This window comes from Pristiophorus japonicus, chromosome 5 (genome assembly GCF_044704955.1).
Source record: "Pristiophorus japonicus isolate sPriJap1 chromosome 5, sPriJap1.hap1, whole genome shotgun sequence".
Taxonomy (NCBI): Eukaryota; Metazoa; Chordata; class Chondrichthyes; family Pristiophoridae; genus Pristiophorus; species Pristiophorus japonicus.
In genome coordinates, this window is record NC_091981.1 from 241,585,850 (window position 1) to 241,601,843 (window position 15,994).

Below are 15,994 nucleotides of genomic sequence, written 5' to 3' on the forward strand. Positions count from 1 at the left end.
CTCTCCATGGCCATCCCAATGAGTGCCTTCACACAGAATTGCCCACTCCCAAATGAAATACCTGGCCAGATATATGTGCCAAAAATAAAGATTTATCATACAATCAAAGTCAGTGCAAAAATACAACAGAAACAAAAATACGCTAAACTAACACAAATGATCAATTTTTACCCCTGTGCATTTCTTCATAACAGCTCTTACACGTGCCTATCCTAACACTACGCCTAAGTGTCTTCCCTGTGGCTGCATCATGGGTCCGGGAAGGCTGCTGTGGTTGTTGTGTGGGACCTACAGATGTCCTTGTCGGACGCCCTCGAACACCTTTGGGCCTGGAATTACCGGGTGCAGACTGGGCAGGACCCTCTTGGGAGGGTGCAGTCTGGCTTGGCTCGGGCGAGGCCATGCGTGGAGGCACTGGTGGAGTGGCAGGTCTGGAATGTTGTGATCCTGAGAGAGAGCACATCATCAGGATCCTGGCACGAGGAGCCTGAGTCACTCCCCGGGGGTGGCACATTACCACCACCACCAATCTGAGGGAGGTCAGGTCGCTGCTGTGGAGCGACACCAGAAGGTTCCCCACAGCCCGTGTTGGACCCAGCCACGAACGAAACACTGAGGTGTCAGGTGGCATCGAGCTGAGACTGCATGAGAGCAGCCAGAGTATCAAAGCCAGCAGACATGGCAGCAGTTTGACGCTCCGTGGCCTGTTGCCCAGAGTGCATAAGAGCATTCTGAGCTTCCAGGACCGCGGCCATCCTCTCCAATCCAGCATCGCTGCACTCATTCCCTCGCGCCTGTGCTGAAATGGCAGCTACCACATCACCTGCAGGTTGCGGCATCACAGCTGGATCCGCACGGACAATCTGAGAGTCCACCATCGCTTACATATTGGCAATGATAGGCTGCATGGTGTACACAGTGCCGTCGACAATGCAGGAGGCGGACTCCTCCACACTCTTGAGCACTTCCGACAGCCTCTCTGGCACCTTTGTCAGTGCCCCCAACATCTGGGAATGCATGGCCTCCACCCTTCTTTCGTATACTGCTACATCGATGGCATCATCTGAGTCCTCGTCGGCAGAACTCCGGTGTGGACTCACCCGCTCCCCCCGGAGAGATGGCAGATGAGGTTGCCTAGCCTCGTCACCATGCTGCAACCCGCTCGTCCCCGGTGTAACACCCAGTTCAGACCCCTGTACGACCTCAACTAAAGCAGACTGCACATTCCCAGTATCTGAGCTGGCACATGTGGATGGCAGCAATGACGCGTTGGTGCTAGCAGTGTCCTCCTCTTCCTCTTCCTCCTCAGTGGCACCCCAAATGACAAGAGTGCTGTAGATACACACAGCAGGGCTTGACCCCTCAATGTCCTCACTGCTACAACTTGAAATTGAAGGGCTTCTGTCACCACGGCTGTCTTAGGTGAAAATCGATCGGCCGCCGGCAAAAACATTTTGACGTTAATAGCCCCAAAAAGTCGGGAGGGCGCTCGCTTCCTTGCGCAAGTGAATTTCGGCCCCAAGATCTGGGAGTTAAAGGAAGATCACAGATATTCATGTGCAGAGTTATTAAATAGTTATTTGACTACTGTCATTTTACATTCTGAAGATTCCAGTCCAAAAATCCATGGCTGTTCTGGCATACTCCCTCTGTAACTTCGGCAGAATGACTAGAAGCTAGGCCGAGACCCGGATACTCTGGGTCTTGGACTATTGCAGAAGTTTCTGGGATGGCCTGTTAGGAGTAGAGCCTCCAGTCAACCCAAACATGGCCGTTGACATAGGGAGATGGGGTCAGAAGGCAGGGACTTTGAATGTCAGAGTTTCTGCGCCCTGGGTTTTCATTGGGGCTTGGTTTATGGTCAATGGTGGTAGTCCTGGTGACAGCAGGTGTACCTCCCCAATAGGAGCAGAAGTGGGGCTCACCTTGCAGTCCAAGCCAGGAATACAGGGAGCAAGGTGCAAAACTTTTCTCTGCTTTTTAAAGTTGCTTCCTTACAAAAAGGGAGGCACTCAGAAGTATTTTCCAGTGCACCAGGCACTCGGTCTCCCAACCTGGCACTACTTGACGGGCACTCCAATTGTGTCCCTAGTGGCATGGGCACCCACCATTTAAAGGCAAATTAAGGAACCTCTGTCTGTCCTCAGCAGGTTCACCAAGATCAATGGTTCTCGGTGGACGCGATTCTAGTGTAAGTGCTAGGATTGCTGGCCCTGGATTTCTGTAAGCCTCTATTTTTCTAGTGCCCCAGTCTTATTCTAATAAGTAGCATCTCGTGTTTTACATAGCAACATAGAAACATAGAAAATAGGTGCAGGAGTAGGCCGTTCGGCCCTTCGAGCCTGCACCACCATTCAATAAGATCATGGCTGATCTTTCACCTCAGTACACCTTTCCCGCTTTCTCTCCATTCCCATGATCCCTTTAGCCGTAAGGGCCATATCTAACTCCCTCTTGAATATATCCAATGAAATGGCATCAACAACTCTCTGCAGTAGAGAAATCCACAGGTTAATAACTCTCTGAGTGAAGAAGTTTCTCCTCATCTCAATCCTAAATGGCTTACCACTTATCCTTAGACTGTGTCCCCTGGTTCTGGACTTCCCCAACATCGGGAACGTTCTTCCTGCATCTAACCTGTCCAGTCCCATCAGAATTTTATATGTTTCTATGAGATCCCCTCTCATCCTTCTAAACTCCAGTGAATACAGGCCCAGACGATCCAGTCTCTCCTCATATGTCAGTCCTGCCATCCCAGGAATCAGTCTGGTGAACCTTCGCTGCACTCCCTCTATAGCAAGAACGTCCTTCCTCAGGTTAGGATAACCTCACATTTATCCACATTATACTGCATCTGCCATGCATTTGCCCACTCACCTAATCTGTCCAAGTCACCCTGAAGCCTCTTAGCATCCTTCTCACAGCTCACACCGCAACCTAGCTTCGTGTAATCTGCAAACTTGGAGATATTACACTCAATTCCTTCATCTAAATCATTGATTTATATTGTAAATAGCTGGGGTCCCAGCACTGAGCCTGCCATTCTGAAAAGGACCCGTTTATCCCAACTCTCTGCTTCCTGTCTGCCAACCAGTTCTCTATTCATGTCAGTACATTACCCCCATGTGCTTTAATTTTGCACACCAATCTCTTGTGTGGGACCTTGTCAAAAGCCTTTTGAAAGTCCAAATACACCACATCCACTGGTTCTCCCTTGTCCACTCTACTAGTTACATCCTCAAAAAATTCTAGAAGGTTTGTCAAGCATGATTTCCCTTTCATAAATCCATGCTGACTTGGACCGATCCTGTCACTGCTTTCCAAATGCGCTGCTATTTCATCTTTAATAATTGATTCCAACATTTTCCCCACTACTGATGTCAGGCTAACTGGTCTATAATTTCCCATTTTCTCTCTCCCTCCTTTTTTAAAAAGTGGTGTTACATTAGCTACCCTCCAGTCCATAGGAACTGATCTAGAGTCGATAGACTGTTGGAAAATGATCACCAATGCATCCACTATTTCTAGGGTCACTTGCTTAAATACTCTGGAATGCAGACTATCAGACCCGGGGGATTTATCGGCCTTTAATCCCATCAGTTTCCCTAGTACAATTTCCCGCCCAGCAAGGATTTCCTTCAGTTCCTCCTTCTCACTAGATTCTCTGTCCCTAGTATTTCTGGAAGGTTATTTGTGTCTGCCTTTGTGAAGACAGAACCAAAGTATTTGTTCAACTGGTCTGCCATTTCTTTGTTCCCCATTATAAATTCACCTGATTCTGACTGCAAGGGACCTACATTTGTCTTCACTAATCTTTTTCTCTTCACATATCTATGGAAGCTTTTGCAGTCAGTTTTTATGTTCCCAGCAAGCTTCCTCTCATAATCTATTTGCCCCCTCCTGATTAAACCCTTTGTCCTCCCCTGGTGAAATCTAAATTTCTCCCAGTCCTCAGGTTTGCTGCTTTTTCTGGCCAATTTATATGCCTCTTCCTTGGATTAAATACTATCCTTAATTTCCCTTGTTAGCCACGGTTGAGCCATCTTCCCCGTTTTCTTTTTACTCCAGACAGGGATGTACAATTGTTGAAGTTGATTCATGTGATCTTTAAATGTTTGCCATTGCCTATCCACCGTCAAGCCTTTAAGTATCATTCGCCAGTGTATTTCAGCCAATTCACATCTCATACCATCAAAATTACCTTTCCTTCAGTTCAGGACCCTAGTCTCTGAATTAACTGTGTCACTCTCTATCTTAATAAAGAATTCTACCATATTATGGTCACTCTTCCCCACAATTCTCAGTCAGGTCACCGCTGTTCGCATTCCCTAAGGCTTTGACATTGTATTTAATTGATTGGGGTCGTCACCTTAATCATATTTCATAAAGTCTCTTTACTGACAATAGACCCAAAGCTCTAATAAGTTCTCTCCGGACAGAACCATGCTTAGTTTCCACTGTATTATGTTTACGTTTTAATGTTAGTAATGATTTGGCAACATTAATGGGACAAATGGTTAATGTGCTTGTATGACATTCCTTTATCTGAATGCAGTAAGCAACTTAAAATAAATGGATTAAAGCCTGTGTTATAATGACACGCACTTAGCTGCTAATAGCGCTAATATCGTCATATCTAGGCTCAGATGGCATCTTCCATTTATTTACATCTCTATTTTGATTTGATGTATAATATGAGATAAATAGGTACTTTAGAAACTGAAGCTTTATCCAGTCAATGTTGAATAAATGACTAGTTAATAAGGTTTTTCAAGTAAATGGATATTTGACTCCTAAGGAGATAGTTATGAGGTTAAGTTTGAGAGCTGTGCATCATTCAACATCGGTTGAAAGTTTTTTGTCAGTTCTCAGCCAGAAGCATTCCTTCCCAGATGAGGAAGCCATTTGATGTAATTAGATTCAGCCCACTCAGATATCGTCTCCTGCTGGCAGATAATGGATGTGGAGGTGACTGGAAACTATTGTTTCCTTCCCTGAGGAACTGTGTTGGGGAGCATCCTGCAAGGACATGCAAAGGGGATAAAAGGGAAAACCAATTAAGTTGCTTTTCTTCTCGTTCTATCTCTACAGACCTCCTGCCAGCATGCAATGGGGAAGGAGTAACTTTCACTTTCTTGGAACAAGTTTTGGATATTCTACTTGAATACATTTTGAAAACATTTGATAGATCGACAAAAGTAATAGATTTCCACTACCCTGATGATCTCCTCGAAGGATTTAACTGGATGCTGGATGAACAGCCAAACTCTTTAGAAGACATTTTGGTGACTTGCAGGACAACACTAAAATATGCTGTGAAAACAGGTATCAAGAGGCATGAACTCTGAACTATTTATTGCGTGTTGTGAGCCACAGTGTAATGCAGATTTCTTCTAGTGTAATTTTTGCCTAAGTATTACCTGTACAGTTTGATCATCGGCAAAGCACATGTAATAATTGACACAAACATTTCACAATAGTTTCCTTTAAATCATCATAGCCCGTTACTTTTAAAATGGATGATACATGGTAAGAGCAGATTAAAAACTATGTGACTGTGGCAATCCAGCTGAGAAATGGTATCATCACACAGGTTTTCTGGATTGGTGTATCATTCACTGCTTGAACTCATGGCCTGAATTCGCGGTCGTGTGAAAATCATATTATCTACTCCACTGACAGGCTATTTATCAAGTGCATTCGTTCTGCAAGCCTGGTAGCACCATCTACGAAGTACCTGGTTCCAATCTGTAGCATTGTGTGGTTGAGTCCCAGTCTTGAGCAACATTCAGGCTCTTTTGTCTTCGTTGGCTGAGTTTTGACAGTGCTCAGAGTTTTGAGTGCCACGTGTCATTGGGAAGGGGGAGCAGAGAGGAGGAATAACAAAAAAAACTCCAAAGGAGGAGTGGTAACCTTCCAACCTACTGCTTTCCAGCTAATTTATTTGCTGCGTCTCAGGTTTTAGGAGATGTGCCCCCACTGCAGAAACAGTGGGTTAGGCCGAGTTCAGAGATGTATAGCTCTGTTTAACTAATCACTGAGCACCATTGACCACAGCTCACCCAACCTCTCAGCATGGTGGGAACAAGCAGCAGTGCAAGACCTAGCAGGGAAAGAATGGGAACTATAAAATGTAAAATACGCACAGTGAGTTTAGTTACTGCCTCTTTTTTAAATGCTTTTGTTTATTGCCCATCCAATTTTATACATTTTCCTCCCATTTTGGAGATGGGATCAAGGTGCCACGCTACACAATTCCCCAATAAAGGGGATGGCCTCTTCCAATCATGCTCTTCAGCTAGTCAATCATGGGTGCATATATGGTGATTTGGCCATTAGTTTCCCTGTATCCTTATCTGTGTGGCATCTGCTCACAGCTTCCTCTCAATGGAACTGCTTCGATCAGCAGCTCACAATGCAGGAACCCACAGATGTAAATCTTTCGATTCGCCATTCTGTGGTAGAATGGAGTGAAGAAGTATCTGCTACACATCATATTTTTTATTATTAACAGGCTCTAGGGTGAATGGGTAGATACAGAGAAATTATATCCTCTGGTGGGGGAATCTACAACAAGGTGGTAAAAGCTTAGAATTAGAGCTAAGACATTTAGGAGCGAAATCAGGAAACTCTTTTTTCATTCAAAGGGGAGTGGAAATCTGGAACTCGCTCCCCCAAAAGGCTGTGGATATTGTGTCAATCAAAATTTTCAAAACTGAGATCGATAGGTTTTTATTAGGTCAGACTATCAAGAGATATGAATTAAAGATGGATAAATGTAATTGAGGTACAGATCAGCCATGATCTGATTGAATGGCAGAATAGCCTTGAGGGGTTAAAGGGCCCACTCCTGTTCCTATGTAATAACTGAGATGAACACAATTGTGTTTTTCTCATTTATTCCTATGTTTTAGAAATGTGTTCTCACTTGCAGTTTCTGCTTTCGTCAATGAACAGGGATCATTTGATGGTCAAAGAGAGAAATAAACTGTAGCACGTGGACAATGATTTATTTTCAGCTTGCGTATTGAGTGCATGACTTGATTGTAGCATTGAAGAAGCACTGTGACACTGGGGCTTAGAGCTGCGGTAAATCTGACATAACCAATGTCTCCAACCCATGTTTAACATCCTCTCCTGATAATGTTCCTTTAAAAAGCGCCGACTAGCTGACTTGAAAGTTTCTCAGCTAGCACAACAAATAAAAACCAGAATCTTAGAACAGTCTGTTCCTTTATTAGTACACTTACAATAACAACCAAAGCCAATTATATTGCTGCTCTTTCACACATTGGTAGATCTAAGCTTGGACTATAGCTGTCCTGTAACATGCAGTCAAATTAAAAGGAACTAAAAGGCCAAGTGTGCACAGTGAATGTTAATTAACCTACATCACCATGATTACTGCGAGCTAATAAATTATAAGTATCAACTCATTTGCAATAGTTATACAACATAGTGGCCCCCTTCACACAAGAACAACCCAATTCTCAAATACTAAAGGATATAACAGCTTCTTTCATTGTGTCACAAAATTTGTTGAGATCCATTTTAAATTATTCCAACTTTCTGATATCATTGTCATAATTCAATCTTTTTAAACACCTCGGGCAAAATTTTCCAAGACCTTGTGCCAGAAGGTCGTCGCACTAGTGACATTGGGCCTGGGACTGCATTGTCTTGGTGTTCAAAAAGATTAAACTGTAACAAGGACATCAGAAAGTTGGAATACGTGCCATCTACAATTTATCCTTTTCAAGCTCTCAACTCAGGGAAACTAATCAAGCTAACTCATTCCTCCATTTTCTCCTCCTATATGACTTTCACACTGGCTGTCCGATTTAAGGACTGGTCAGCTGTGCTGCAAAATCGAAAACAGGTTTTTATACCATATTGCTTTACTTCGTCAAAGAATATCAAACAGAATTTAACAATCTTATCAATTTAGCACACAATGAGCTGATGCCTTGTAACACCTCCAGCTTTCACACATAACATCCAGTCTGTTTTAACGTGCTAATAATCGTAAATAACCTTTCAGTCTGCTATTACACTGAATGCACAAAAAACATGTCTGAAGAGATTCAATGGAATGCTAATGAGAAGGTAAATTTACGTTATCTGGAATCCAAGCACCACAGCACTTGTTGACAGTCTAGTTCGCAATATTTAAAAGTACAAATCTAATTCACGCATAGATCAAAAGAGAACCATGTGATTATGCCAGATGTATTTCTGGGCAGCCATTTATCAAAGCAAGGAGAATCCATATTTGATTCAACCTTTATACCAGGTATTAGAGCCTGATAAGACAAAAAAAAAATCTATGTTTGAGATAGTAATAGATATTTTTAAGCCTTTTTTATTCCAGCGTTACTGCCAATGACAGCCTGAGGTTGATGGAAGTGCTGTAATATAAATGATGCAGTACTGCCATCACTGAAGGTGGTGTTCTGCCACTCCTTGCGAGTCAGTAGTTGTCACTAGTTTTTGCAGTGCTGGTCTGTAGTATCCTTCCCCAGGAGCCACAGTTGCCCTTGCTCAATCGTGAACTCATATAGCTGTTTCTGTGTTGCCCTCAGAAATGTAGAATCTGCTACACCGTGTAAAAGGGACAGATTCCACTGCACCAGCAGCTCTGACATATTACAGAAATGTTTCTACTTTAAGCAGTTTTGTAATACAGAGGGGATATCAAATACTGAGCTTGGTATTGGAACTTTTTACTGCAATCAAATTATGTGTTCGTTAAAGTCACAATTATGATGCATTATACTTGTATCCTAATGCCAGGTTGAACCGCAGTACAGGTATTTATTTTCCAATAGTAGTGCATGGAACAGCTTTCACCCTTCTAGTGCATTAACTTTACAGCATTGCTCCTACCACAGGGAATGTCCAACAGTTAGAAAAAGAAAGTCATGAATCATGACTTTCAAACAACTGTACATGTGCAAGCTAGTTCATGGATACTCCTGTGCCATGGAATGTACAGTGCAATATAAATAGCGCAGATTCAGAAATGAAGGATATTACAGAATGGATTGTTATAGTGGTTCTATGAGACAAACGTACTATATTATAACAGACTTCATTAGAACAGGCTTTTTTAATTCAATGCACTTAAGGAAAACAGCCACAAATTAAAATTAATATCCAGCTGTTATTGTTTGTCCATAGGTCATCCCAGATATTTCAACCAGCTTTCAACAGGATTAGATATGGTTGGCCTTGCTGCTGATTGGCTTACCTCAACTGCTAATACTAACATGTAAGTGTGCCTTTGCTGCTGCATTGTGAATTTTATAAAGTGCCATTGTTTTGTATCGAGGGTCAGTAATTAATTTTACACCTCCTCAACCCGTTAGATAGCAGAATTAATTTGCTCTGTGCAACTTGTATTCCCAGTGAAATTATTTGCATTACAATATGAAAGAAAAGCAGATATGTGGATATGTTAGGTGAGGACCAGAACAGATTCAACCGTGATGCCTGTCCATGGTTGATTACCATGCCAACACTCGAAGCCTGAGCACACTCATGGAAAATGGCAGCCTGCACCATTGGAGCCAGGCCCAAACAAGAGTGAACATCTTCAGGAGAGGAAGGGATTTTATTTTCAAATATTACTTATATTGGACTCTGACAGCTCTTAGTTTACGAAAGAATATATGGTTCCAATGCCATGAATTTGTTCAAAGAGGACCAGTTGTCACAGTTCAATGCTTTTTTTAAATTCATTCATTCACAGGATGGGGGCGTCGCTGGCAAGGCCAGCATTTATTACTTATCCCTAATTGCCCTCGAGAAGGTGGTGGTGAGCTGCCTTCTTGAACCGCTGTAATCTGTGTGGTGAAGGTACTCCCACAGTGCTGTTAGGGAGGGAGTTCCAGGATTTTGACCCAGCGACAATGAAGGAACGACAATATATTTCCAAGTCAGAATGGTGTGTGACTTGGAGGTGATGGCACTCCGATGTGTTTGCTGCTCTTGTCCTTCTAGGTGGTATGGGGTCATGGGTTTGGGAGAAACTGTTGAAAGAGCCTTGGCACCTTGGCAAGTTGTTGCAGTGCATCTTGTCGATGGTGCACACTAGTCACATCGTGCTGGTGGTGGAAGGAGCGAATTTTTAAGGTGGTGGAGGATGGAGTGGCGATCAAGCAGACGGATGGTGTCGAGCTTCTTGATTCTTGTTGGAGCTGCATTCAGGCTTTCATTCAGGCAAATGGAGAGTATTCCATCACACTCCTGACTTGTGCCTTGTAGATGGTTGAAAGAATCTGAGAAGTGAGGAGATGAGTCACTCGCAGCAGAACATCCAGCCTCTGCAATCATCAGCGATCATCCCTACTTCTGACATTATGGAGGGAAGGAGTTGAAGATGGTTGAGCCTCAGACATTGTTCTGAGGAACTCCTGTAGCAATGTCCTAGGACTCGAACAACCACAACCTTTTTTTTTGTGCTAGGTATGTCTCCAGCCAGTGGAGAGTTTTACGAACATACGAACAATGACGGACAGGTAAAGACCATCTGGTCTATCGAGCCTGTCCCACCCAATTGTGATACCTTGTGTATCACAACTTATACACTCCACCCCACCCGAAACCATGTGATCTCCTGGGAGAGGCAGAAAAACAGATAAAAAACCCAGGCCAATTTAGGAAGAAAATCTGGGCAATTCCTCTCTGACCCATCTAGGTGATCGAAACTAGTCCAAGAGATCACTCTGGCCATTAAATTCTCTGCAGTACCTACCTTCTGTAAGAGTTAATCTCCACCACAGCCAGAAACAAATCCAGCTTTTGCTTGAAGGAGTTCAGTGAATCTGCATCCACATGAGAGGGCAGCTTGTTCCAGAGATCTACTATTCTCGGTGAAAAGAACCACCTCCTGACATCTAACCTAGATCTAGCCTTATACAACATAAATTTGTGCCCCCTGGTCCTGCGTAGCCTATTTAGTTGAAATAAACGGTCAGCTGGAACACTGTCTATTCTCTTCAGGTTCCCACTGGATCTGTAGTTTAGTTCCACTCCAGCGGGGAGCTTGTTGAGTGTGAGGTGGAGCATTGCAGCAAGGAAGATCGAGAAGAGGGTCGGCGCGATGATGCAGCCCTGCTTGACCCCGGTCCGGATCACGGCCTGCATGTCGTCGTGCAGCAGGCGGAGGATGACGACAAACTTTTGGGGGCAGCCGAAACGGAGGAGGATGCTCCATAGTCCCTCGCGGTTAACAGTGTCAAAGGCCTTTGTAAGGTCAAAGAAGGCCATGTACAAGGGTTGGTGCTGTTTCCTACATTTCTCTTGCAGTTGTCGTGCCATAAAGATCATGTCCGTTGTACCCCATAGTGGACGGAATCCGCACTGTGACTCCGGGAGGAGCTCCTCAGCCACAGGGAGAAGACGGTTGAGGAGGATTCTAGCGATGACTTTCCCAGTGGCCGACAACAGGGAGATTCCTCTAGTTGCCACAGTCGGACTTGTCCCCTTTTTTAAAGATGTCCCCTCTTTTAAAGCCTGAGGAAGAGAGTGTTCGAAGATCAGGCCATCAAATCTGGCACCAAGCTTATGGTGTACAGGGCTGTAGTGATACCTGCCCTCCAATATGGCTCAGAGACGTGAACCATATACAGTAGACACCTCAAATCGCTGGAGAAATACCAACAATGATGTCTCTGCAAGATCCTGCAAATACCCTGGGAGGAAAGGCGCACCAATATCAGTGTTCTCGATCAGGCCAACATCCCCAGCATCGAAGCACAGACCATATTCAACCAGCTCCGTTGAGCAGGCCATATTGCCCGCATGCCCGACACAAGACTCCCAAGGCAAGCGCTCTATTGGAACTCCTACACAGCAGGCGATCCCCAGGTGGGCAGAGAAACGTTTCAAGGACACTCTCAAAGCCTCATTGATAAAGTGCAACATCCCCACCGACACCTGAGAGTCCCTGGCCAAAGACCGCCCTAAATGGAGGAAGAGCATCCGGGACGGCGCTGAGCACCTCGAGTCTCATCGTCGACAGCATGCAGAAAACAAGCACAGGCAGCGGAAGGAGCATGCGGCAAACCAGACTCCCCACCCACCTTTTCCTTCAACGACTGTCTGACCCACCTGTGACAAGAGATTGTAATTCCCAAGGTGGATTAGAGAGAATGTTTCTACTGATAGGGGAAACTAGAACTAGAGGGCATAATCATAGAATAAAGGGCCGCCCATTTAAAACTGAGATGAGGAGGAATTTCTTCTCTTAGAGGGTTGTAAATCTGTGGAATTCGCTGTCTCAGAGAGCTGTGGAAGCTGGGAAATTGAATACATTTAAGACAGAGATAGACAGTTTCTTAAGCTATAAGGGAATCAGGGGTTATGGGGAGCGGGCAGGGAAATGGAGCTAAGTCCATGATCGGATCAGCCTTGATTGTATTAAATGGCGGAGCAGGCTCGAGGGCCGTATGGCCTACTCGTGCTCCTATTTCTTATATTCTTATGCGGTACCTTGTCAAAAGCTTTTTGGAAATCAAAATAGACAATGTCTACTGGGCTTCCCTCATCCACCAGCTTTGTAAGTTCTGCAAAAAATACATTTAGATTTATGAGACATGACCTCTTTTTTATGAAGCCATGTTAGGTAACCCTAATATGTCCCTCCCTTTCCAAGTATTCACATATTGCATCCTTATGATTCTTTCAAGCATCTTCCCTATTACTATGTTAAATTGATGGGCCTATCATTGCTCGGGTCTGCTTTGTCACCTTTTTTAAAAATGGGGACTACCTTAGCCTTCTTCCAATCTGTAGGAACCATTCCAGAGTGCAGTGAGCTATTAAACAGACAGACCGGAAACTCCTACAGCACATGTCCCATCTCCCGGAGGACCCTCGAGTGGATATCATCCGGTCCTGTTGCTCTATCTATTTTTAAGCTCTTAAATTCTTTCTAAAACAATATGCTTATCTATGTTAATGTTACTAGTAGTAAAACTAGTACAGGTATAGCGTCGAGAATCCAGAGTTCCGGAATCCATACTGTTCCGGAATCCGGACACCAGGACGATCCGTGGCAGGGTCGTCCGGAATCCGGAAAATGTTCCGGAATCTGGACCACCACCTCGGGCCATTGCCGACCTCTTACCTGCCACGGACCACTGCTGACCTCTTACCCGCCTCGGGCCGCCACCGACCTCTTACCTGCCTCGGGCCATTGCCGACCTCTTACCTGCCACGGACCACTGCTGACCTCTTACCCGCCTCGGGCCGCCACCGACCTCTTACCTGCCTCGGGCTGCCGCCGACCTCGCCCCAGCCTTGGGCCGACAACCCCGCCCCGCCGCCGCTCAGCTGCCCGACCCCCCCTCCCCTATCTACCTACCTACTTACCTGGGCCCAGGCGTTTCCGGACTCGGGACATCGGAAAAACGTTCCAAAGTCCGGAAATACATGAACCTGGGCTCAGGCGGTTCCAGATTCGGGTCATCATAAAGACATTCCGAAGTCCAGAAATACACAGAATCCGGAACGGCCTTGGTCCAGAGGCTTCCGGATTCTCAATGCTGTCCCAATATTATTAAATTCTAATATTTGAGCATCATCATCAAGGGTGAATACTGATGCAAACTGCTCATTTAATATTTCCGCCATACTCAGTGAGTCATTGGTAACCTGTCCTTGAACACCCTTCGTGGCCCAATACAATCTTTGATAGTTCTCTGACTCTTCATTTAACTAAAAAAGCTCTTCGCATTACTGCCACAGTGGTCTACAATCCTTTTTTCCATTAGTCTTTTTGTTGATCTAATAGCAGCTTTAGCTTTCTTTAGTTGTTCTTTGTATTCAACCCTGTTTATTTGAGTGTTAAATGTCTTTTATTTATAGAATCATTTCTGATTACATCTTATTTGTCTTTGTACATGCCCAGTCAGCCATGTTGGCTTTTTCTTACCACATTTCCTTCTTTTGATTTTGGGTACATGTTTGTTTACCATATTTTTAATCTGATTTTTAAAAACTTTCCATTTATATTCAACATCGGTCACATCACCACCGAGGAGGGTTTGCCAATTTACCTGTTCCAAATCACTTGCCATTTTGGAGAAGTTTGCCCTTCTCAAATCCGGTACGAATTGCAGGTTCTCAGTACATTTAGTTCTACTAGCCAATTGGAACTGTATAATGTTGTGATCACTGTTGCTCAGATGTTCCCCCACATGGAGGCCTGATACAAGGTCAGGCTCACTACTAAACACCAGATACAATATATGATTTTCCCTAGTTACTTCATTAACATGTTGAGTCAGGAAACAGCCTTGTATATTTTCAATAATTTTTTCAGCTGCACTTACCACCACAACAGCAGGTAAACCATCGTGACACTGAAGCCAGGAAAATTAAAATCACCCACCAAACAAAGGTGGCATTTTATATTAAAAACATCAGTGATCTGTTTCCATAATAACTCATCACCTTCAAATGTTTGACCTGGGGGCCTATAACAATTACCAATAATTAATCCCTGCCCGTGAGCTTGGTCCGCTTGAACCCAGGTAGCTTCAGCTGAGCCTGATGAGGCAATATCAAGTCTCTCTCTAGTTGTTAGATTCTCACTGATAAAAATAGCAACCCCCAACTCACTGATTCCCTTTGACTTCAGTATTATTAAGGCTCCTTGGTGCCACACTCAGTCGAATGCTGCCTTGATGTAAGGGCAGTCATTCTCACCTCACCTCCGGAATTCATCTCTTTTGTCATGTTTCGACCAAGGCTGTAATGAGATCTGGAGCCGAGTGGTCCTGACGGAACCCAAACTGGCATTGGTGAGCAGCTTATTGGTGAGCAAGTGCCGCATGATAGAACTGTCGGTGACACCTTCCATCACTTTGATGATGATTTAGAGTAAGCTGGAGGGGCTATAATTGACTGGGTTGGATTTGTCCTGCATTTTGTGGACTGGACATATGTGGGCAATTTTGCACTTTGTCGGGTAGATGCCAGTATTGTAGCAGTACTGGAACAGCTTGGCTAGAGGTGCGGCTAGTCCTGGATCTAAGTAATCCTATAAAATAAAATTACCATCATTTCCTGAAGATGGTCACTCTTGTTTGGGCAAGGCTCCATGGGTGCAGGCAGCCCTTTTTCATGGGTGTGCTCTGGCTTAGAGTGTTGCCAAGTTGTTCAACAAAGGACAGCCATCATAGTGGAGGCTGTTCTGGTCCTCACCCAACATCCACAAATGTGCTTTTCTTTCATATTGTAATGATTATGTTCTAAGCTTCCCATGTGTATTGGTTTTAAATTACATGAATCTTTATATCACAGCAGCGTTGTTTTCACAAAATCTGTTTGCAAACTTTTTCCTGTCGGAGTATAATCTAGACGCAGTGAACTGATCATTTTATCACACTGGCATTGTGTGCAAGTGATGCAGTCCTACCGTTGACATGATCTGCAATATTGTATTGTGTGTTTGCAAGTGAAGTGTTGCCAAACACTAAACAAAGTTGATATTGAGTGGCTCTTTGTATGTGAAAAGACCAATTTCAAGCGTGATAGATTGTACTGATTATGCAGCTGTAGCAGCTTTTGTTGGGATCTGCTTGCATTTATATTGCATTTTTAATGTAGAAAACATTCCCAAGAAGCTTCACCAGAGGTGTAATGGAAAAAATGGATGCTGAGACAATGAAATAAATATTCAAAGAGTTCATCAAAAGCTTGCTCAAAGTGACAGATTTTAATCTGTCTTAACAGAAGAGTGGGCGAAGCAGAAAGATTGAGAAAGGGAATTCCAGAGTGTGACACTTAAGGACTGGAAGCTATAACCACCAATGGTCAGGGGTAAGCTGGTGATGCACAAGAGGCTATTATCAAAGGAAAGGAAAGAAGAGTTTGGAGGGTGTATTACTGGAGGAGGTTGCAGATAAGGAGGAGCAAGGCCATGGAGGGAATTAAATTCAAGGATTTAAAATTTAATGCATTAGGGGACCAGGAGCTATTGTAG

The 15,994-nt window shown here is 44.1% G+C and overlaps 1 protein-coding gene across 1 annotated transcript in view; it reads left to right on the forward strand.

Annotated features, from left to right (window-relative positions):
* gad2 (glutamate decarboxylase 2) overlaps positions 1 to 15,994 on the forward strand; it is a 164,831-nt gene that overhangs the window by 48,779 nt on the left and 100,058 nt on the right. The window contains exons 4-5 of the mRNA XM_070880084.1: positions 5,092 to 5,325; positions 9,181 to 9,271. Coding sequence (XP_070736185.1) covers positions 5,092 to 5,325; positions 9,181 to 9,271 — 325 coding nt within the window. The remainder of the gene's footprint in view (positions 1 to 5,091; positions 5,326 to 9,180; positions 9,272 to 15,994) is intronic.